We start from the raw sequence: 18,074 nt of genomic DNA, 5'->3' as shown, positions 1-18,074 counted from the left end.
AGTGATCCCCCAGAAATCAACCAGCTAAATTACCAGCTAAAACAGCTGAAGAGGCACGTGTCAGACACTATAAACAGGGCATCTTTCCAAAAGACATTCTGTGTGTATGTTTTCTGGTACTCCACAGCTCAAGTTCTTTTCCAAGTTTGTATGTGAGCATGGAAGCTAGAAAAATGCCTTTGAAACCTCTGACCTCTGCTCAAAGTCAAGATTTTCCATTAACTTCACCAAAACTTTTATTTTGAGCTCCCTATAGCCTTTAGGTTGCTTTTTTCCCCCTTTAGGTATTTTGGGTTCGTAGGTTTACTGTGTTGTTGTTGGGGATTTTTGTTTTGTTGGGGTTTTTGTGGGTTTCCTTAGGGTTTTGTTTGTTTATTTGTTTGTTTTTGTGTGGTTGGGGGTTTGGTTGGTTGGTTGGTTGGGGTTTTTGATTGGCTAGTTTTTGGTTTTGGGTTTTTTTTTCCTGCTTTTTGCGAAACAGTTGCACTGGTACTGCCACCGCAGGATCTATTTATCTTCATCGATGAATCAGCAGAAGAAGACCGAAAAAAGTCACTAGGTAAATGTTTGCACATGGGTTATTTGAATAAAGGAGGCTCGGGGGTGACCTTACGGCTCGCTACAACCACCTGGCAGGAGGGTGCAGCCAGGTGGGGGTGAGCCTCTTCTCCCAGGCAACCAGCGACAGGCGAGAGGAAACGGCCTCAAGACGTGTGCCAGAAGAGGTTCAGTCTGGACACGGGGAAGAAATTCGTTACAGAAAGCGTGATTAGATATTGGAATGGGCTGCCCAGGGAGTCACCGTCCCTGGAGGTGTTTAAGGGCTGGACTTGGCACACTTGTGCCATAGTCTAATCGATATTGGAGGCTATCTGTCATAGCTCGGACTTGATGATCTCAGCGGTCTTCTCCAACCTAAGTGGTTCCGTGATTCCGTTTTCGATTCGGAGGATGCCGCGCACCCCCGCACAGCCGCCGGCAGGCCCCGAGGCCGCAGTCCGGGACCGGCCGGGAGCCCTGGGGCGGGGCAGGGCAGGTCCGGCCCCGCGGAGACCGCGGCGGCCCCGCCCGCGGAGAACGGCGCTGGAAGGTGCCCTCGGCTCCCGCCGCCGCCGTACGTGGCCGCCACGGCCCCGGCGCGTGGAACACGTCCCTCCCGTGATTGGCTGCCTCCACATCAGGCACCGCCCTCCTCGGCTCCCTATTGGTCAGTTTAGCTCCGGTGCTGCTCGCGCCGCGGGCCGCGAGGGGGTGCGCGTCCCCGCGGGGCGGCACCGCGCATGCGCCGCCCGCCCCTGGCCTCTCGCTCGCAGCTTGTCCCCCCCGCCCCTCCGGCCCCGCGCCCTGGTCTCGCGCCATGGCGGCCGCCGCCGAGGAGCCGTTCCCGTTCCACGGGCTCCTGCCCAAGAAGGAGACTGGCGCCGCCGCCTTCCTCGCCCGCTTCCCGGACTTTGACGGGCGAGGGGTGCTGCTGGCCGTGCTGGACACCGGCGTGGACCCCGGGGCGCCGGGCATGCAGGTAGAGCGGGGCGGCGGCGGCCCTGGGTCACGGCCGCTGCCCGAGAGGAGCTCTCAGGTCCCGCCGAACCCAGCCCGAGAGGACGGGGACGAGTACGGGGGTGGCCATGGCACTCTGGCGGCCCGAGGCAGCGGCGGCGGGAGCAGGGGAGGCCCCGGAAGGCTGTCCCGGGGACTGCCCTTTCGCGGGGACTGTCCCTGTCCCGGAGACTCGTGGCTGTGTGCTCGCTCGCGGTTCCCGCCCAGCACGCGTGAGCGGGGGCTCGGGTGCGGGAGGGCGGGGAGATGCCGTAGCCAGGGGCTCCGCGCCGGTCACTCCGGGTGCTGCTGTGAGGATCCTCCTAAGCCGTCCACAGGCGTGTTATGGCACTTAAATCTCTTGTGCTGCCTTCTGTCACGCAGAGCTCATTATAAAAGAACGCTTTGTGTTTTTGTTAAACCTTAGCATTACTTCGTCAGTAGGTAGCTCGAGGCTACACACAGCCGCCTAGGTAATTTACATGAAAAGTGTATTTCTGGCACAATTTGCATACCCGTCTTTATCTCTTTATTTCTCGTGCGTTTTATTGCAATAACAGTCTGCATCAAGTTCGATTCTGACAGCTTTCTTTTTTTTGGTCTGCAAACTTTGTGTCTCCATGTCTGTTTTGTAAATTTCTGTGTGTGATGTCGGTTTGGGCATTTCTCAGTACTTACTTCTTTTAACTCTTGTCTTTTAACATTTCTTTATCTCGTAGGTTTGCATATGGCCTTTTGTGTCACTGCTGTTTTTGATTTCTTATCAACATGTTTTCTCTGAGTTATAGCAGAAGAGTCCATGGAAGAATGATTCGGAGCTGTATGCAGCTCACTTCGATGCGGAATCCTTTGTTTTGTTTTGTTTTGACTAAGCAGAGCTTCTGTTGATTTCTACCCTTTCTTTGGTGTAGAATTAATTCCTAATGACCTCATTCAGGGATCTGACCCTGACAGATCTGTAGTTCCGTGTTCTGAAATGATTCCTTATGGGATTCGGTTAAACTAGAGAATGAGTTAAGAGGACAGGTTGGGTGGAAGGAAGGAGTGGACAGCTGTAACTTTAATTGATTTAAGCTGAAATGAAGCTGGTGCTTTTGGCAAGAAGTTGTGGGTAAGTGGAAGAGTAATTGGAAAGCTTAATGAAAGCTAGCCAAATGGGCAGAGTAGAAAATAATGGAAGACAATTAGGAAGGTGTGAATATAAATTGAATGATGTGCATAGTTCTGAAGTTTCACATATAAAAGCAAAAACCCCTAAGTTTCTAGAGATTATGAATGAGTAGTGGTCAACAACAACAAAACCCCAATATGAATTTATTGGCAGTAATGGGAAACTTTGTTCTGATCTAGGTAACCCAAGTCTTATAAGGGCTATTTATGATCTCCGTGTTGACCATATCAGTTTTCTCCAACTTCTTTATGCACAGGATAAAATTTCAAATAGTGCAGTAAAAGATTTGTGAAAGAAGTAAAGGATTTGGAGGGCAGGATGTGGAATTCATGTTGCAGTGGGTGAAAGAGAGCAAGTTTTCAGGATTGTTAGAAAAACATGTAAAGAAGTTGTGCGATCTTTCTGCACGCTTAATAGACCTGTCTTTAGGGGCTTGCTGAACTGCAGCCTGGTGAGACTTACTGCACAGGGAGTTAGGAAGGAGGCATAGGTAGCACCCAGTCTAGAATAGCTTTGTAGGTGTTTCTTCAGCAAGAGAATGTCCTCACTCTCTGGAGTATTTGCCAGTTCACATTTTGCCTTGATGCAATGAGTTAGTGTCCTGGGCACAGGCAGTGATGCAGCATAGCTGTACTGCAAGAAGTAGTTTCTAACTTTGGGACGATTTTTGGAATTATTTTTTTTTTTAAACCCCTGTCTTTGCTGCTGCTGCTTTTTCTTACTGTCAGTTCCTAGCCTGGTATAGAGTTAGATCTATAAGAGCTGAATCAGTTGCTTAGAGGGTGGAGGAGACATTATCTATAGCAAGGTTAATAGGTGTTACAACTTCTGGTTAATGACAATAATTATTACAGGCTAAAATTAACTACCATGTTAATATAGTGGAGATCTTAGTCAAACAAAACAGTTTTTTTTTTTGCTGCTCCCTACTGTGTCATTCCTGGGTAGGGTTCCTTTGCTTGTTGAATCTGACTTGGTTTGTAAACATTGATAAGCACTGTTTGTTCCCTTTTCAAGGGACAGAAAGATTTGGGGACAAAATTTAACAGGGAAATACCATTATGTTCCTATTCTTCCCTGGATGTTTGCTGCTATGGAGAGAATAGTTGTTAAGCTTAACAAACCTTCTTAGATCTGTTGCCTGTTGGTTGGCTTTCTTTGATGCGTAAAACGTTAATCTATCTTGTATTTACTTACTTTACTTTTCTTTTATGGATCTTTTGTAACCAGTGCCCTCTAGGGAACTCCTTTCACCTCCTCTTTCATTGCTTTTCCACCAGTTGACAGCATCTATAAAGTTTAGTTTGTCTGCTTCTTTCATGTGAGTTTTTTCCCCTTTTCAATCCTCTTGGTAAAATGCATTTCCTACTGTCTGCCAAGTCATGGTTTGTAATTCCTTATTAAGGCACAGCGACTGATCAAATTTTAGGTGCAATTAGTGAAGTGTTGTGGTTGTACATGTGTAGTCTTTGCTCAGTCCCCACCCTGTCCTTTCCCTGTTCCTGCTGTGGCTTCTTATGTTTCATGATAGATGAGCCAGTTCATTTCTCTTCTTAAAAATTCATTTATTTTATGAAGTGGCATTTGGAATTATTGTTTACTAATATTAATTTGTACTTTCATGTGACAACTTTTTAGCAGTAGCAGTTTGCTTTTATTTGCATTTCAGCACTGAGCTAAAAACAAATTAGTTGGAAATTATTTTATTTGTGATTATGATGATCAGCTGTCCTGTCACCAAAGTGCTGAAGAACTTGTTCATCTCTTGTGGCTGCAGTAGCTGTCAGTTGGAGCGAATGATTGTATGGGCTGGCAAAAACATGCTCAGATTCACCTGGCTTTCCCTTTTCTGTTGTAATTGTCATAGGTACTGGTGCTTCTCTACTTCCATTATAACTGATCCGTTGCTAGGATTATGCACCATAGATTAATTTTGGTGTTCTCAGTTTACCAATTTATCTGCTTTACAAAGTCAGAACTAACATGTAAGTAGGATTTTCAAACTTCAGAAATGTATAAACAGCCAAGTAGTTTTCAGTTTTAAACTACTAATTTGTTTTTCAAATGCCTATAGGCAAGCCATTATAATTAAGGCAGGAATGGGGATTTTTTTGTTTTTCTAAATACAGTATAAAATATTTTTAATTGTATAAAAATTCTTTTTTTTTATTTTAATGCGAAAGGTACTAAAACGTACCTTCTATCTGTAATCAGTTCATCACTTCAGGACTCTTCTATTCACATAAGGAAGCTGATCAAGGTCACTTGATTATTTTTTTTATTATAATTTTAAACTCAGAATTACAAGATTTGCAAAAGAAAATGGAGCTGAACTCTTGAGTTTCACTCTGGCGTTGCTGCTGGTGGGCAGTGTGCCGAAGAGCAGTTCACTGTAGCAGGAGATGCCGTATCAGTTACTTGCCCTAAATTACCGTGAACCTGTCTGGATTGCTGCTGTTAGGAATTGAACCTTAGACCAGCTGAAACTCTGAGTTTCTTGTGTCTGACTGAAAGACTCTGATTTGTTGCTTCTGACAGTACAAACTCACGTGCATGAGTGGCATGTGTGGACCTGCTAGGTTTCACCTAGGAGGCAAGGAGCCATAATGTGTAGGAGTTCCACCTTGTCTTTTGGTCTAGGAAACAACTTCTAAAACTACCCAAGCTTGCTGCAGCATAAATCTGTGTTCTGGCCACCTGTTGCTGTATAACTTGCCTCCTTCAAACAAGTCACCTTGGATTACATTTTCATTCTTGTTTTCTTGTACTTTGATCACTGAATAGTTGACTTTGAGTAGAGGCATATTGAAAAATATCCAGTGCTGCTAATCTCAGGTTTGGCTTGCAGTCGCTTTAGTATTGGAGCAACTCCTGACTTTTGTGTGAATTGCAGCCAACATTGAAGACATTAATTACAAATGTTTGTAAAGTGTATAGTTTATGCCTACACACAGTTTCCCAAGTAAATTTTCACTACTGTGTAACTGTAGTTCAGTCAATGTTGTACAAGGTTAAGATGCTCTAAAGATTTTTTTTCAGTGAACTTGAAGTTCTATGAACGGAGTAGAGTGTTGGTTTCTTGTCATGGAAGTTCTTCCCTAGCAAGCCTGATCAAAAGGAGTATTTGTTACCTTCTGGGAAATTAAATTGGTACTGTTTTTATGGTTGCTATGGGTTTGGAATATTTGGGATTTGTTCTTTTTATTTTTTTAAGCTGTTTAAGCCTGTTTTCATGCAAGGTGTTGCTTGTTACTTGTCTGGGTTGGCTTTTTGGTGTTGGGTTTTCGGGAGTTTTTTCCTGGGTTGTATGTGTTTTGGTTGGGTTTTTGTTGTTTGGTTTTTTTTAAGCCATGAGAATTTGATACATGGAAGTATCAAATTTTTTTTGTTTGTGGAGATGAGATAAGAACCTGGCTCTTGTCCTTTTGGCAGTATCAGAGTGACTTTTATGAAACTGTTTGAATGTTTCAGTAGCTTCCAGTAGCTGAATTCGCAATTCAGAGCATTATTGGAACAAAACAACCTTCCATATATTATGTCTAATATGAAAATTATTGATAGAGGAAAAAAGCATATGTTTAAATGGTAGGAAACAACAAATGTTGCTGCTTTTCTGAATATGAAGCTTTTTTCACTTTCGGTGTAGTTATTGTATAGAACATACTAGGAAGATGATTGATTTTTTTTAATCAGTGTTTGATATAGAACTGTAAAAATATGTACATATGATAAATTTATAGAATCATAGAATGGTTTGGGTTGGAAGGGACCTTGAGAGGCCATCTAGTCCAACCTCCCTGCAAGAAGCAGGGACATCTTCAACTAGATCAGATTGCTTGGATCCCTATCCAACCTGACTTCGAATGTTTCCAGGGATGGGGATTCCACCACCTCTCTGGGCAACCTGTTCCAGTGTTTCACTGTTCTCACAGTGAAAAATTTCTTCCTTATAACTAGTCTGATAGTCTGCTTTAGTTTAAAGCCATTCTTCCTTGTCCTGTCACTGCCTGTGCCTTGTAAAAAGTTGCCTTCAGGTTTCTTATGGGCCTTCTTTAGGTCCTGGGAGGCTGCTGTATCATCTTTCCAGACTTCTTATAGATGTATTAGGTGCATATAGCCATAGCTTCTAACGGTGCAAATGGATTAAAACACAAAGCAGAATCTTTGAAACAGGAAAAATAAGGTAATAGTAACTTGTGTTCCTTTTAGGTTCCTTTAAGCTCATTTAAGAGACTCCAGCTTGTGAGAGTTTGTACTTCAGCACCTTTCATCTTCTTACTTGTGCTCATTATTATAAAATTTATCCAGAATGAGGGGTTAGAAGCAACACAGGAAATAATACAAAAACAAATAGTAGTTCTTGCAAATTTGGTTTTTTGCAAATTTAGGCTTCCTTTTAATTTGAGGCTGCCTGTGCTTTGTTGATACAGTGTTTTTACTTTATCTTCTAAATCTTTATTAGAAATAAGTGGATTTGTATGAACCAGAAAGATGGACATGTTTGTCTTAGTTCTTTGAAAATTCATCTTGAGCTCAAGTTGGTATTATGTCCTTCAGTTAAAGGTTGGGTGTCTGAGGAAGCTAGTTGATATTTTTAACACTTTCCTGGTTTGTGTGCTAAGGGGTAATTAAGTACATTTTCAATTTTTCTGTGCTCATATTTTCAGATTACAACTGATGGGAAACCGAAGATAATTGATATAATTGACACCACAGGCAGTGGTGATGTAACTACATGTACCATTGCAGAACCTAAAGATGGAGAAATTACTGGTCTTTCTGGAAGAATTTTAAAGGTGAGTATTTGGTGGTACAGAGACCGCACTGGACATCATCTTCTCTGCTTAACAGCAAATTTAGCACCTGTTTCAGAACTACCTTTTAACCAGATGTTGCGGTTTAAACCCAGCTGGCAACCAAGCACCATAGAGCTTCTCACTCAGCCCTCCCCTGGCAACATGGGGAGAAGAGAATCAGAAGGGTGAAATTGAGAAAACTTATACATTGAGATAGACAGTTTAATAGGTAAAACAAAAACCTTGCATTCAAGCAAAGGAAAACAAGGGATCCATTCACCACTTCCCATGGGCAAGCAGGTATTCAGCCATCTCCAGGAAATGAGTTGAATATAAATGCCATCACTCTGAATGGCTCCCCCCTTCTTTCTTCTTTCCCCAGCTTTATATGCTGACCATGATGCCACATGGTATGGAATGTGCCTGGGGTCAGTTGTCCCACCTATGTCCCCTCCCAAATCCTTGTGCATCTCCAGCTGGACCACTGTTTGGCATGGATGAGAGAAAGAGCCCGGAAGAGAAAAAAGCCTTGACTCTGTGCAAGCACTGCCCAGCAACAGCTAAAACATCCCTGAGTTACCAAAAGTGTTCAGCACAAATCCAAAACAGCCCCATACCAGCTACTGTGAAGAAAATCAACCCTAGCCTAGCTGAAACCAGCAAACCAGATCTTACCCAAACCTAATGTTGCATTTGCTCATCTTCACGCAGTTTGCTTAGTGTTTCCTACACTTTTTATACGACTTTATTTCTAGTATTTTCTGAAGCTGAATAGGAGTGTGTATAGGGCTTTTTGGGTGGCTTGATGATTTGACAAATGATTAATTATTTGTTCAAAACAGTATCTGATACAGCTTTGGAAATTGTCTGAAGAAAACATGCTAATATGCTTTAAAAATATCAGACACAGTTGTGTCTTTAAAAGTGCTAGTATTTTCCACATTTGCATAAGCTACAAGAGGGATTGTGTTAAGCTTGTGGTGAATAGATTTAGAGTCTGAAAAATCTCTGAGGACCTAGTGGTAGACTCACTGAATTCCCACTATGCATAGAACAGAAATGATGTAGGGTTTTCAGAAAGGACACAAAATATAGTAGTGGTCTTGGGTACACAGAACTGATGTTGCTAACATGTTCTTGATTTCCTCATTGGATTAATGATGTCATGTGGGGGCATCACGTCTTTGGATCTCTCCATGCTGTCAGCTTTCTTACTAATTTTGCACGGAGGATGATTGTAAGGTTGAATCTGTTGGTCTTTTACTCTTGTTACTAGGATGAGTGGATCCTGATACACTGAGTCTAAATTGCATCAAGATGTGAAATGAGATATTCAGATGTTTGTCATGACTTTCTACCATACTGGCTCATGTTAGGTTTCATTTATGGTACTATTATTTCTCCAGGTCTCTACCCAGTAAATTCAGTAAAGCTGGGACTTTGTGTTTTAAAAGTAGACTGTCAGAAGAATTAATACTTAAAGATGTTTAATGGCAGTGTCACATGAACTGATATTGTTTTTTTGGGAACTGGATTGAAAGTGCCATGTCATGTTGTTGGAACAGTGCAGTAGTTACTGTTATGGAGACACGGAATTAAATTGGCATTATTTGTAGGTGTGTTCTGCTAAGCTGTCTTACACAGTGCTGAACTGCTTTGTTTGTGGAATTTTTTTAGTGCCATTAGTTAACCTATTTCTATATATACTTTTCTGTAGATTCCAGCAAACTGGGTAAATCCTTCAGGCAAATATCACATTGGCATAAAAAATGGCTATGATATCTATCCTAAAGCTCTTAAGGAGAGGATTCAGGTAAGGAGGAATTATCTTTTCTTTCTGGTATATAGTCATACTTTACAGTTCTGTAGAACACCACAGCATGTGATTTTCTAACATGCTTAGGCTGCTAACCAGCAGTTGAGCACTATTCTCTCTGATTTTTATTATTTACATGATCCATTTCTTCTGTGATTTTTTTCAGAGCAACAGGAGGTGGCCTAGTGCTCCTCCTCACAGTGGTCCATTGAGGTGAAAAGTACGAAATTACTGATACGCCATTTTTTAAATTTTGTGGCAATTTATGCTTATTTATACTATTGTATGGAACTTTTTAGTCATTTCTCAAATCAGAATTTTCAAATTATCTTTATAGACTTCATACTTTGACATGTATTTCTTAATATATTGAGGAACCTCTATTCTATTTTACAGAAAGAGCGCAAGGAAAAGCTCTGGGATCCTGTTCACAGGCTGGCTCTAGCAGAGGCCTGTAGGAAACAGGAAGAATTTGATGCTGCTCATAGCTCTCCCTCACAGGTTTGCATTAAGTCTACCTTTATAAACTTGTTCTTTGCAACAATTTGTTACTGGTTGACAGGATTAAAATGTTTCATTAGATGAGTGAAGGAAGGGTGCTTGTGAGTATTTTAGCAGATAACTTAGCAGTGTATATTCTGATGAATTTTATAAGTCTTTATGTGTGTAGTTGTTTTGTTTGCTCTTCGCTTTTGAGAGTTGGTGTCAGATATGAAACTGGTATTATATAAAAAAATTGCTGGATGTTTTCAGTAAATTTTCTTTTTAATTTAATGTGCTATTTTTTGAGGCCACCATCCTTGCTGTGTTCAAAGTTGGAATTTTCTAAACATATTCTTTCTTTCATAAAGTGTTTACTATTTCAGTGAAATACCAGAAATGCCTCAATCTTTATCATTTAACAGTCTTCAAGAAAATAATGGCTTTAAATGTTATATTAACAGAAATCAGAAGTAGTTGTACATAATAAGTGAAATATAAATAGTGCACTGTTGAAAGCCATTTAACTTCTAGATATTTGTGGCTTCTAGGATAGTCTAACATTCCTGAGAAAGTAGTGGGAAAAATGTATAGCACTAGAAAAGAATGTAGGATTACCTATCTTGTAATAATTTTTTAAATACTCTAATGAATTTTGTTCACCTTATTAGGTAAATAAGCTAATAAAGGAAGAACTTCAAAATCAAGTAGAATTGTTGAATTCTTTTGAGAAAAAATACAGTGATCCTGGTCCAGTATATGATTGTGTAGTGTGGCATGATGGTGAGACCTGGAGGTAAATGACTAAACTTGTCTAAAATGTCTTGTTCTTTACATAAAACGATCGCTTGCATCGAAGACCTGTTACCTTTTGTATTTGCCCTCTTTGTAGAGGTTTTAAGTATTTTTCACTTTAAAATTATCCTGCTGTTTGAGTTGAATTTCTTGACAAAATTCTGGTCCCAAATGAAGATGGCATAAAGTCTTATTGAAGACAGTGTGATATGAGTGTAAGCTTATGGGATTTTTCTTCTGAAGCAGAATAAATCTGTTTTGACTATCCATTGGTGATATGATAAAAAAACAAAACACCTGTCTTTGCACAGACTTGAGAATGTAACATGGCACATTTCTTAACTGATAATGTGCATCATACAAAACAGTAAAACTTCAAATATTTGTGTACCAGCACTGAACATCTACCTTTAGTAAAATTTCTTCCTTGAATTTGCATGAATTTTCGTACTCTTGCTTTTCAAATACAGATTTATTTGAATTTAGTAGTGTTTGCAAATAAGTTTATTTAGATAACTTCATAGTTTCTGAATCTTCAGTAGAAACAACCAAGTTTTAAAGTAGTTGCTTAAAGAAATTTTAAAGATAACATACAGAACCAGACTTCTTGAGGTCTTTGTGCTATGCTCAGCTGGACAGGGTAAGTAACCAAAGGTTTGCAGCAGTTGGGACATTACCTTTTTGTTTGTTTGTTTTTGTCAACAGAGCCTGCATAGATACAAGTGAGAGTGGTGACTTAACTAACTGTACAGTGCTGAGAACCTACAGAGAGGCTCAGGAATATGGATCTTTTGGAACATCTGAGATGTTGAATTATTCTGTGAATATATATGATGATGGAAACCTCCTTTCCATTGTGACAAGTGGAGGTAAATGGAAGTCATCTTAAGAACATTTTGCTGCTAAGTTGGTATCATGAGAAGCAGTAATTTATATTGGGTCCTGTTTCTGATACTTGGGATGGCTCAAAGCAGCTGTCATAGTACAAGCATCTGTTATTACGGGTTTTAAGATCAATACTCATATTTCCTGAACTATATCTATAATGATAGCTCATTGCCAAGCTTGCTTGCATTTTTGTATGAAATATTGTCAACTTTATATATACATAGAATGTGCATACTTAGGTACTCTTTAAGATGTTCCTGCATCTTAAAGCCTAAACTAAAGAGAACCTTCTTTCAAAAAACATTTTTTGTTTTGTTTGTTAAATATAGAGTGATGATTGATTGATTTTTAGTTGCTCTCCTTCGTACTCCTACACTTAAAATACAATAAATTGTAAGATAATAAATTTATACTTAAATATAATATCCATGAACAAAATGGGTAATGATCTTAATTTGGGTTTGTACAAACTTTTTTTATTATGTCAAGTGTCAATATAGCTGTAGCTCCAACCTCTGAACCTGTTTTAGAGTATTCTGTAAATAATCATGATTTATTTTGGAAGCAAATGGAGTGGTTAGGATGGTATGGATGCATTTGCTTTGAAAATGCTCTTAACTCCTCATGACACTATCCCATATCAGTAGAGCTACATAAGCAATTCAGGTTTCTAAATAGATGGTAACTTTTTTGAGATGTTCCTTTCTGTTTCTGTGCAGTTCTGTTTTCTATTCTTAATCCCTGCTACCTGAGCTGTCTCAGGTGTAATATTCATAACTTTGAGTAGGAAGTGTTGAGCTTTCGAAGTAACTTTTGTTAGTGGAATTAAGTTAATACTTTGTTCATCTCTTTCTGCTGCCTCCTTTCTCTCCTTAAAAAGCTGTTTGCTTTGTTGAACCTCACAATTGGCCTCAGCCTATTGATCCAGCCTGTCCAGATCCCTTTGTAAAGCCTTCCTATCCTCCAGATGATCAGCATTCCTGCCCAATCTGTTGTTGTCTGCACGGTGACTGAGGATGCTCTCAATCCCCTTGTCCAGATCATCAAAAAAAAATATTAAACAGAGCTGGCTGCACTTCTGAGTCCTGGTGAACACTGTCACCCTTTTGGTAGCATCAGCACTGGTGACTGGCCACTGACTGGATTTATGTGCTTACAACTCAAAAAGAGAAAATTAATTGAGCTGTAGCATACTGAGTTCTTATAAATGAAGTCCACTAAAAATGCATACTTTTCATTTGCACAGGAGCACATGGAACACATGTGGCTAGTATTGCAGCTGGATACTTTCCAGAAGAACCAGAACGAAATGGTGTGGCTCCTGGAGCTCAGATTCTTGCAATTAAGATTGGTGATACAAGACTAAGTACAATGGAAACTGGCACTGGTCTAATAAGAGCTGTGGGTATTTCACTGAATAAATGATTAATCTCAGCAGTTTGACTTAAGTATAAAATACTGTGAAACTTCATGCCCTTTTTGTCTATAGGCTTTGTTTTTATGGTTCTACAGTATTTCCAACAAAAATATCAAAAATTAAAAAATCAACCAAGCCACCCAAAAAACAAAAAAACATCCTCAAGCAAAAATAACACAGCCAAAACCCATAAAAACAACTAGAATGTATTTTAAAGCATATTGTAAGATTAGTGTTTTAGTATAAAACAAGACTTCTGTTGCACAGAGCACTTAGAGTTTCTCTAGGCTAACACACTTGCAATGTCTCGCTAGCTTAATGCATGAGAGAAGTTACTTGCCTACTTGCTTAAAGTTCTTTGTGTTGTCAGTATATCTATTATAGTTACTTAGATAACTGTAGGAGACATAAAAATCTAGAATAGAGACAAGTATCTACCTATGTTGCTGTATTTGTGTTAACTCTTTCTTCAGAGTGAGGAAAAATATCGTTACTTTTAATGATGAAAGACCCAAGAGCTTTTCTGTATAATGAGTTTATAAAGAAAAATTTTACACGAGAAAAGGATCTGAAAATAGAAGACTATATTTGTGGTCCATGGGATATTTTGATGTAGCAACATGAACAATAATTTTTTTGCAACTTTTTGTAGTTAAACCAAACTGTATCTGAAAAGAGAATTTTATGTTCTTGAGACAATACTGATGATGTTTGCTGTCTGCAGTTTTCTCATAGGGTAATGTCTTAATTTATAGCTGGGAACACAGCAAGAATTAGGCTTTTCAGGGAATAGTTTTTTTAAATTTTCTTTGTTCTTTGGGAAAACAGCACTTAACTGGCTGCAGTAAATTATTTTCTAGATTCAAGAGATTTATCTGTATTTCTTAGATGTAGTAAATCAATTTAAGTAGATGTCCGCTGTCATTCCTGAAGTCACTAACATTCTTTGACTAGCACATACTATAACTTCCATTTTTACTTTACCAGATGATAGAAACAATAAAGTACAAATGTGATCTTGTCAACTACAGCTATGGGGAAGCGACACACTGGCCAAATTCTGGGTGAGTAGTACTGTGGTTAAAGTATTTTAATTTCACAGAGGTGGAATTGTATTTGTTGGGCTTTCTTTAAGTTAACTAGTGACTAAGAGTTAATCATCCAGGCTCGTATGATTCATATGTTAGAATATGTGCAGTATAAATTTTAAATTTGCTTTAAAAGAAGTAAACCCATTAAAAATGCTTTTAATTTATAGTATGTGCACAAATACATAGTACACAGATTTATAATATTATACGTATTATACATACACAAATAGTATTTCAGCATAATAAAGAGCTTCCATAATTGCAACACCACATGAGCTGTGGGGTATTTTTTGAAGACCTAGGATCACTACATAGTTATCACTCCTTTTTGAAACCAGAAGATATTTTTGTGGTCAGCTTCTGTCTTGGAACTGCCTCTACTAGGTGTGGGAAGCAGGCTGCATAATATTCCTTGTTTGTTGAATGGTCAGAGGTTGTACACAGAATGGGAGCTTTGTCCTGTGAAAGAAAGCAATATTGTTGAGTAAATGATTCATTTCTTTCTCTTACTCCAGGAGAATTTGTGAAGTGATTAATGAAGCAGTGTGGAAACACAATGTAATCTATGTTTCAAGTGCAGGAAATAATGGTCCTTGCCTTTCTACAGTTGGATGTCCTGGTGGAACTACATCTAGTGTAATAGGTAAATAATTAATTTAGAAAAAAACTTTGACAGTATTCAACTTCTGTCTTTTCAAACTTTGTACTTTTGTTACAAGTGTAATTACTGAACTAAATCTACAAAATTGCATGCTGGGCTACAAGGTTAATTCTGAGAGAGACACTTGCTCTAAACTTATGTATACAAATTTAGATTGTTATCTTCTTACAATTCAAGACCTTACTTGTGTAGAAAAGATGTGGGAGGCAAATGGTCTTGATCTGATATGGCTTTGTATAAAATTTGCAAAATAAATCTTTGGTCTGTCTTACTTGAATATTTCAGGATTAGTTTTTCAACTGTAATTGTCTAAGCACACCACTTTGCTCCAACCAATACCTGCTGGTAAATGCAGCATATAAAAATATGATTCTAAATTGAATTTTCATTAGTCTTCTGGAAAGTCTGGCAGTGCATTCTGAATTGTCAGAACTACAGTTTTGGATCATCTGTCTTCATCAGATACTCTGATTTTTATTTTTAGTGAAACAGATGTTTTTAATTTGGATAGAAAATAATTCCATGTCAGAATCTAGACAAGTCCTTGTAGGGGAGGAATTTTTTCAGCTGCAGTGCCACTGCTGTGCAAGTCTATTACTGTCATTAAAATTCTTTTTCTGATGGGCTAATACACGGTTTTGATATTTTAGTGAAAGGTTGAGTTACAAGATTTAGCAAAATGTCTAGCGTTCAGGTATCATTTCCTTAGTCTTAATTTTTATATAAATCCTTTATTGTCTCACTAGTGCATTACACAAGATGCTTTTTAAGTCTCAGAATTCCTATGCAAGGAGGCCAGTGTGTAAGGAGACTAGCATGAAGCCTTGAAAGCTGGATAGCTGCTATTCTAGGGCTTCTAGTAGAATTAATGCTATTACTTTCTGGAAGTTATTCTGCTATTAATTCACTGCTGACACTGGGGGTTGTAACTGGAACAAGCTCTTTCCAGGTCAGCACTGGCTTTGCTTTTACAGTGCATCTACTCTGTCAATTCAGCTTAGTTGTATCACTCTAGAGACTGTGTGATTATTCACTCCACATGCCAAGTAGCTTGCTCCTGTCCTCCATCTGGAGTGAACCAGATAGAGTTTTCATTTTTTCATGGTAAAGCAAAATACAGCTGACAGGTTGGCTTAGTTCACACAGACATGGGCCTTGCCAAATTTGTCAGCTTGGTATGGTAGTTTTGTACTACCCTGGTAGTGCTTGTGCTGTAAACAAAGTGGAGTGTTACCATCTTGAATAGGTAGATGACATAGTTCCAATGTGTATACTTGGCATTCTCTTGTACAAATGCTACTTTATCAGGCTTCGATGTAGTCATTTACATACTCTGTGCACTTGGAACCAATACCCTGTAATGACTGTCCCCTGACTGCTTGAGATGGGTGGATGTGGCCATTTGCTCCAGGGGGTGTAGCTGAACATGAACAGGAACCGATTCACATGTATTTGCCTGAGGTGCATTTGTTGTAGTGTGTGGCAGAGCAGTGTAAGCAGAGGAGAGGGGTGCAGGAGAGAAAGAAGGCACATACAAGTTACCTGTTGTGAAAGAAGTGCAGAAGGTTGTATTCCAGCTGAATAAAAGTGAAACTTTAAAGTTTGCATGATTTTTTACTATTATACAGTGCGCCCATCAGCATTGGTACTGCATAGCATGATGCGTTACACTTGCCTTGCAAAAATATCCAGATTTAATGAGATGGAAAATGTGTTTCCATTTTAAATGTCAAGCAAGAATTCTTCTCATAAAGAATTTAAACTACAGAAGTATTTTACTTTCGTTTTTAACAAAAATTCATATTACATCTAAAACACTTGAATATTTTTTTACAGGTGTTGGTGCCTATGTGTCACCTGACATGATGGTTGCTGAATACTCTCTGAGGGAAAAACTGCCAGCAAATCAATACACGTGGTCATCCAGAGGGCCTAGGTAGGTTATATTCCAAGAACAAATTGATTACTTTGGGGTTCAAATGACATAACTCAAAATCTAAAATTGGTCAGTAATACCAAAATAAAAATATTTCTTTCCTGTGGAAAGAGCATAACTAGCCTGCTTTTCTGGTAACACCTTTGTATGCTGGGCTCTAGAACTCCTGGAGGAAAGGGAATAGCATGGAACTGCCTCAGCATAGCCTGTATTATCTGGGAAAATATTTGGGTGCAGATCTATTCAAATATGATAAAAGTTACTGAAAGTTGGGGTTTTTTTCATTTATTTTTTTCTATACCATTCATTTCATTAGGTTAGTGTGGTGAAAAATGTGCTATAACTGATGAAGATAAAAATAAATACTGTTACTGCAGTGGTGTTACTTCTGGCTTCAGTTACATTACTGGGATGGCATTACTTACTCAAGGGTTTTGTTTGAGTTCAGTAGAGGTGTGAGTAGGCAGAAAAGTTTATTTCTACCTTACATTACAGAAATTTTTTATATATATCTGTAAAAGAAATTTCAAGGGCAAAGTAAACTCCAATTTTTGTTTCATGTCTCAGAAGCATCTGATAGTAATGTGATAGACAAAGAAAAAAATAGTAACATCTCTTCTTGAGTTCTTGCCTGTGTTTAGACTTAATTCCAGTTCTCTAGCTGTTATGGTGTTTGTACATTTACAGGCAAGTATATTGTTTCAAGAATCTTACTATGAAGAATTGTCATGTTTTATGTAGGGAAAAGAGAAATGTGCTCTCTGCCTTCAGCTGAGAAAGGGAGATCAATTTGTAATTAATTTTGATAGACATGCACAGACATATATAAAAAAGTGATATAGATCACTTTTTGAGTGCTTAGTCACTGTGCCCTGTAAAATAATCAGCTGAAAGGCCTAGTCTGGCCAAAGGAGGATGTTTATGTTTATGTCCTTGTTTATGGTGCAATGTGCGGATGACTGAAGAGTTCCTGAAGTTTACTAGAACAGTCTTGGTGTAGGGATTAGTAGTAGTATCTCAGTAAGCAGCCGAGGCTTTCAGGCCAGTGTGCTGTGCACTGCTTGTCCAGAGGTGTTGGGATGCAGAACCTTTTTATGGGTTTATATACAGCTGTCATAAAATATGTCCAAATATCACATTGCAGTATAATACTTAGAATATTCTGATTTCAGATAGTTTTAGACATATGAAGCTATTAGTATGGGATATAAGTACCCTAAAATATCCTGCCTGTCTATAGAACTTAATAACTTAGGCACAGGGCTGTCCTTATTCAAGCAGTGCAATTTTTGTCTATCCAGAGCAAGAAAGATGGAGCATATCTGGCTTATTGAGTTGAAAACTAGATGCTGCGCTAAGTGTGTCATAGGCACACAGTTGCTCTGTTCTTCAGTATGCTTGTGAAAGAAAAAGTGGGGTTTAGGGATCAGGCCTAGCTGATCCTGACCTACCTCTTGACATTGCTTTTTATGTGTTCTCCCCTTGCC

The 18,074-nt window shown here is 39.1% G+C and overlaps 1 protein-coding gene across 3 annotated transcripts in view; it reads left to right on the top strand.

The window, feature by feature from the left end:
- Positions 1-1,301: 1,301 nt before the first annotated feature.
- Positions 1,302-18,074, top strand: part of TPP2 (tripeptidyl peptidase 2) — a 50,959-nt gene continuing 34,186 nt past the window's right edge. For all 3 annotated transcript variants that reach the window (XM_005516474.3, XM_088051093.1, XM_088051094.1), the window contains exons 1-10: positions 1,302-1,519; positions 7,375-7,503; positions 9,221-9,316; positions 9,716-9,820; positions 10,471-10,595; positions 11,300-11,463; positions 12,729-12,883; positions 13,887-13,963; positions 14,506-14,633; positions 16,488-16,587. In XM_005516474.3, coding sequence (XP_005516531.1) covers positions 1,358-1,519; positions 7,375-7,503; positions 9,221-9,316; positions 9,716-9,820; positions 10,471-10,595; positions 11,300-11,463; positions 12,729-12,883; positions 13,887-13,963; positions 14,506-14,633; positions 16,488-16,587 — 1,241 coding nt within the window. In that variant the 5' untranslated portion in view covers positions 1,302-1,357. The remainder of the gene's footprint in view (positions 1,520-7,374; positions 7,504-9,220; positions 9,317-9,715; positions 9,821-10,470; positions 10,596-11,299; positions 11,464-12,728; positions 12,884-13,886; positions 13,964-14,505; positions 14,634-16,487; positions 16,588-18,074) is intronic.

Source organism: Pseudopodoces humilis, chromosome 2 (assembly GCF_049639895.1).
Source record: "Pseudopodoces humilis isolate 2021_Gansu_Grassland_sample_001 chromosome 2, ASM4963989v1, whole genome shotgun sequence".
NCBI classification, from domain to species: domain Eukaryota; kingdom Metazoa; phylum Chordata; class Aves; order Passeriformes; family Paridae; genus Pseudopodoces; species Pseudopodoces humilis.
Note: the sequence above shows the minus strand (reverse complement) of the source record. Positions and strands in the feature narration are given on the sequence as shown.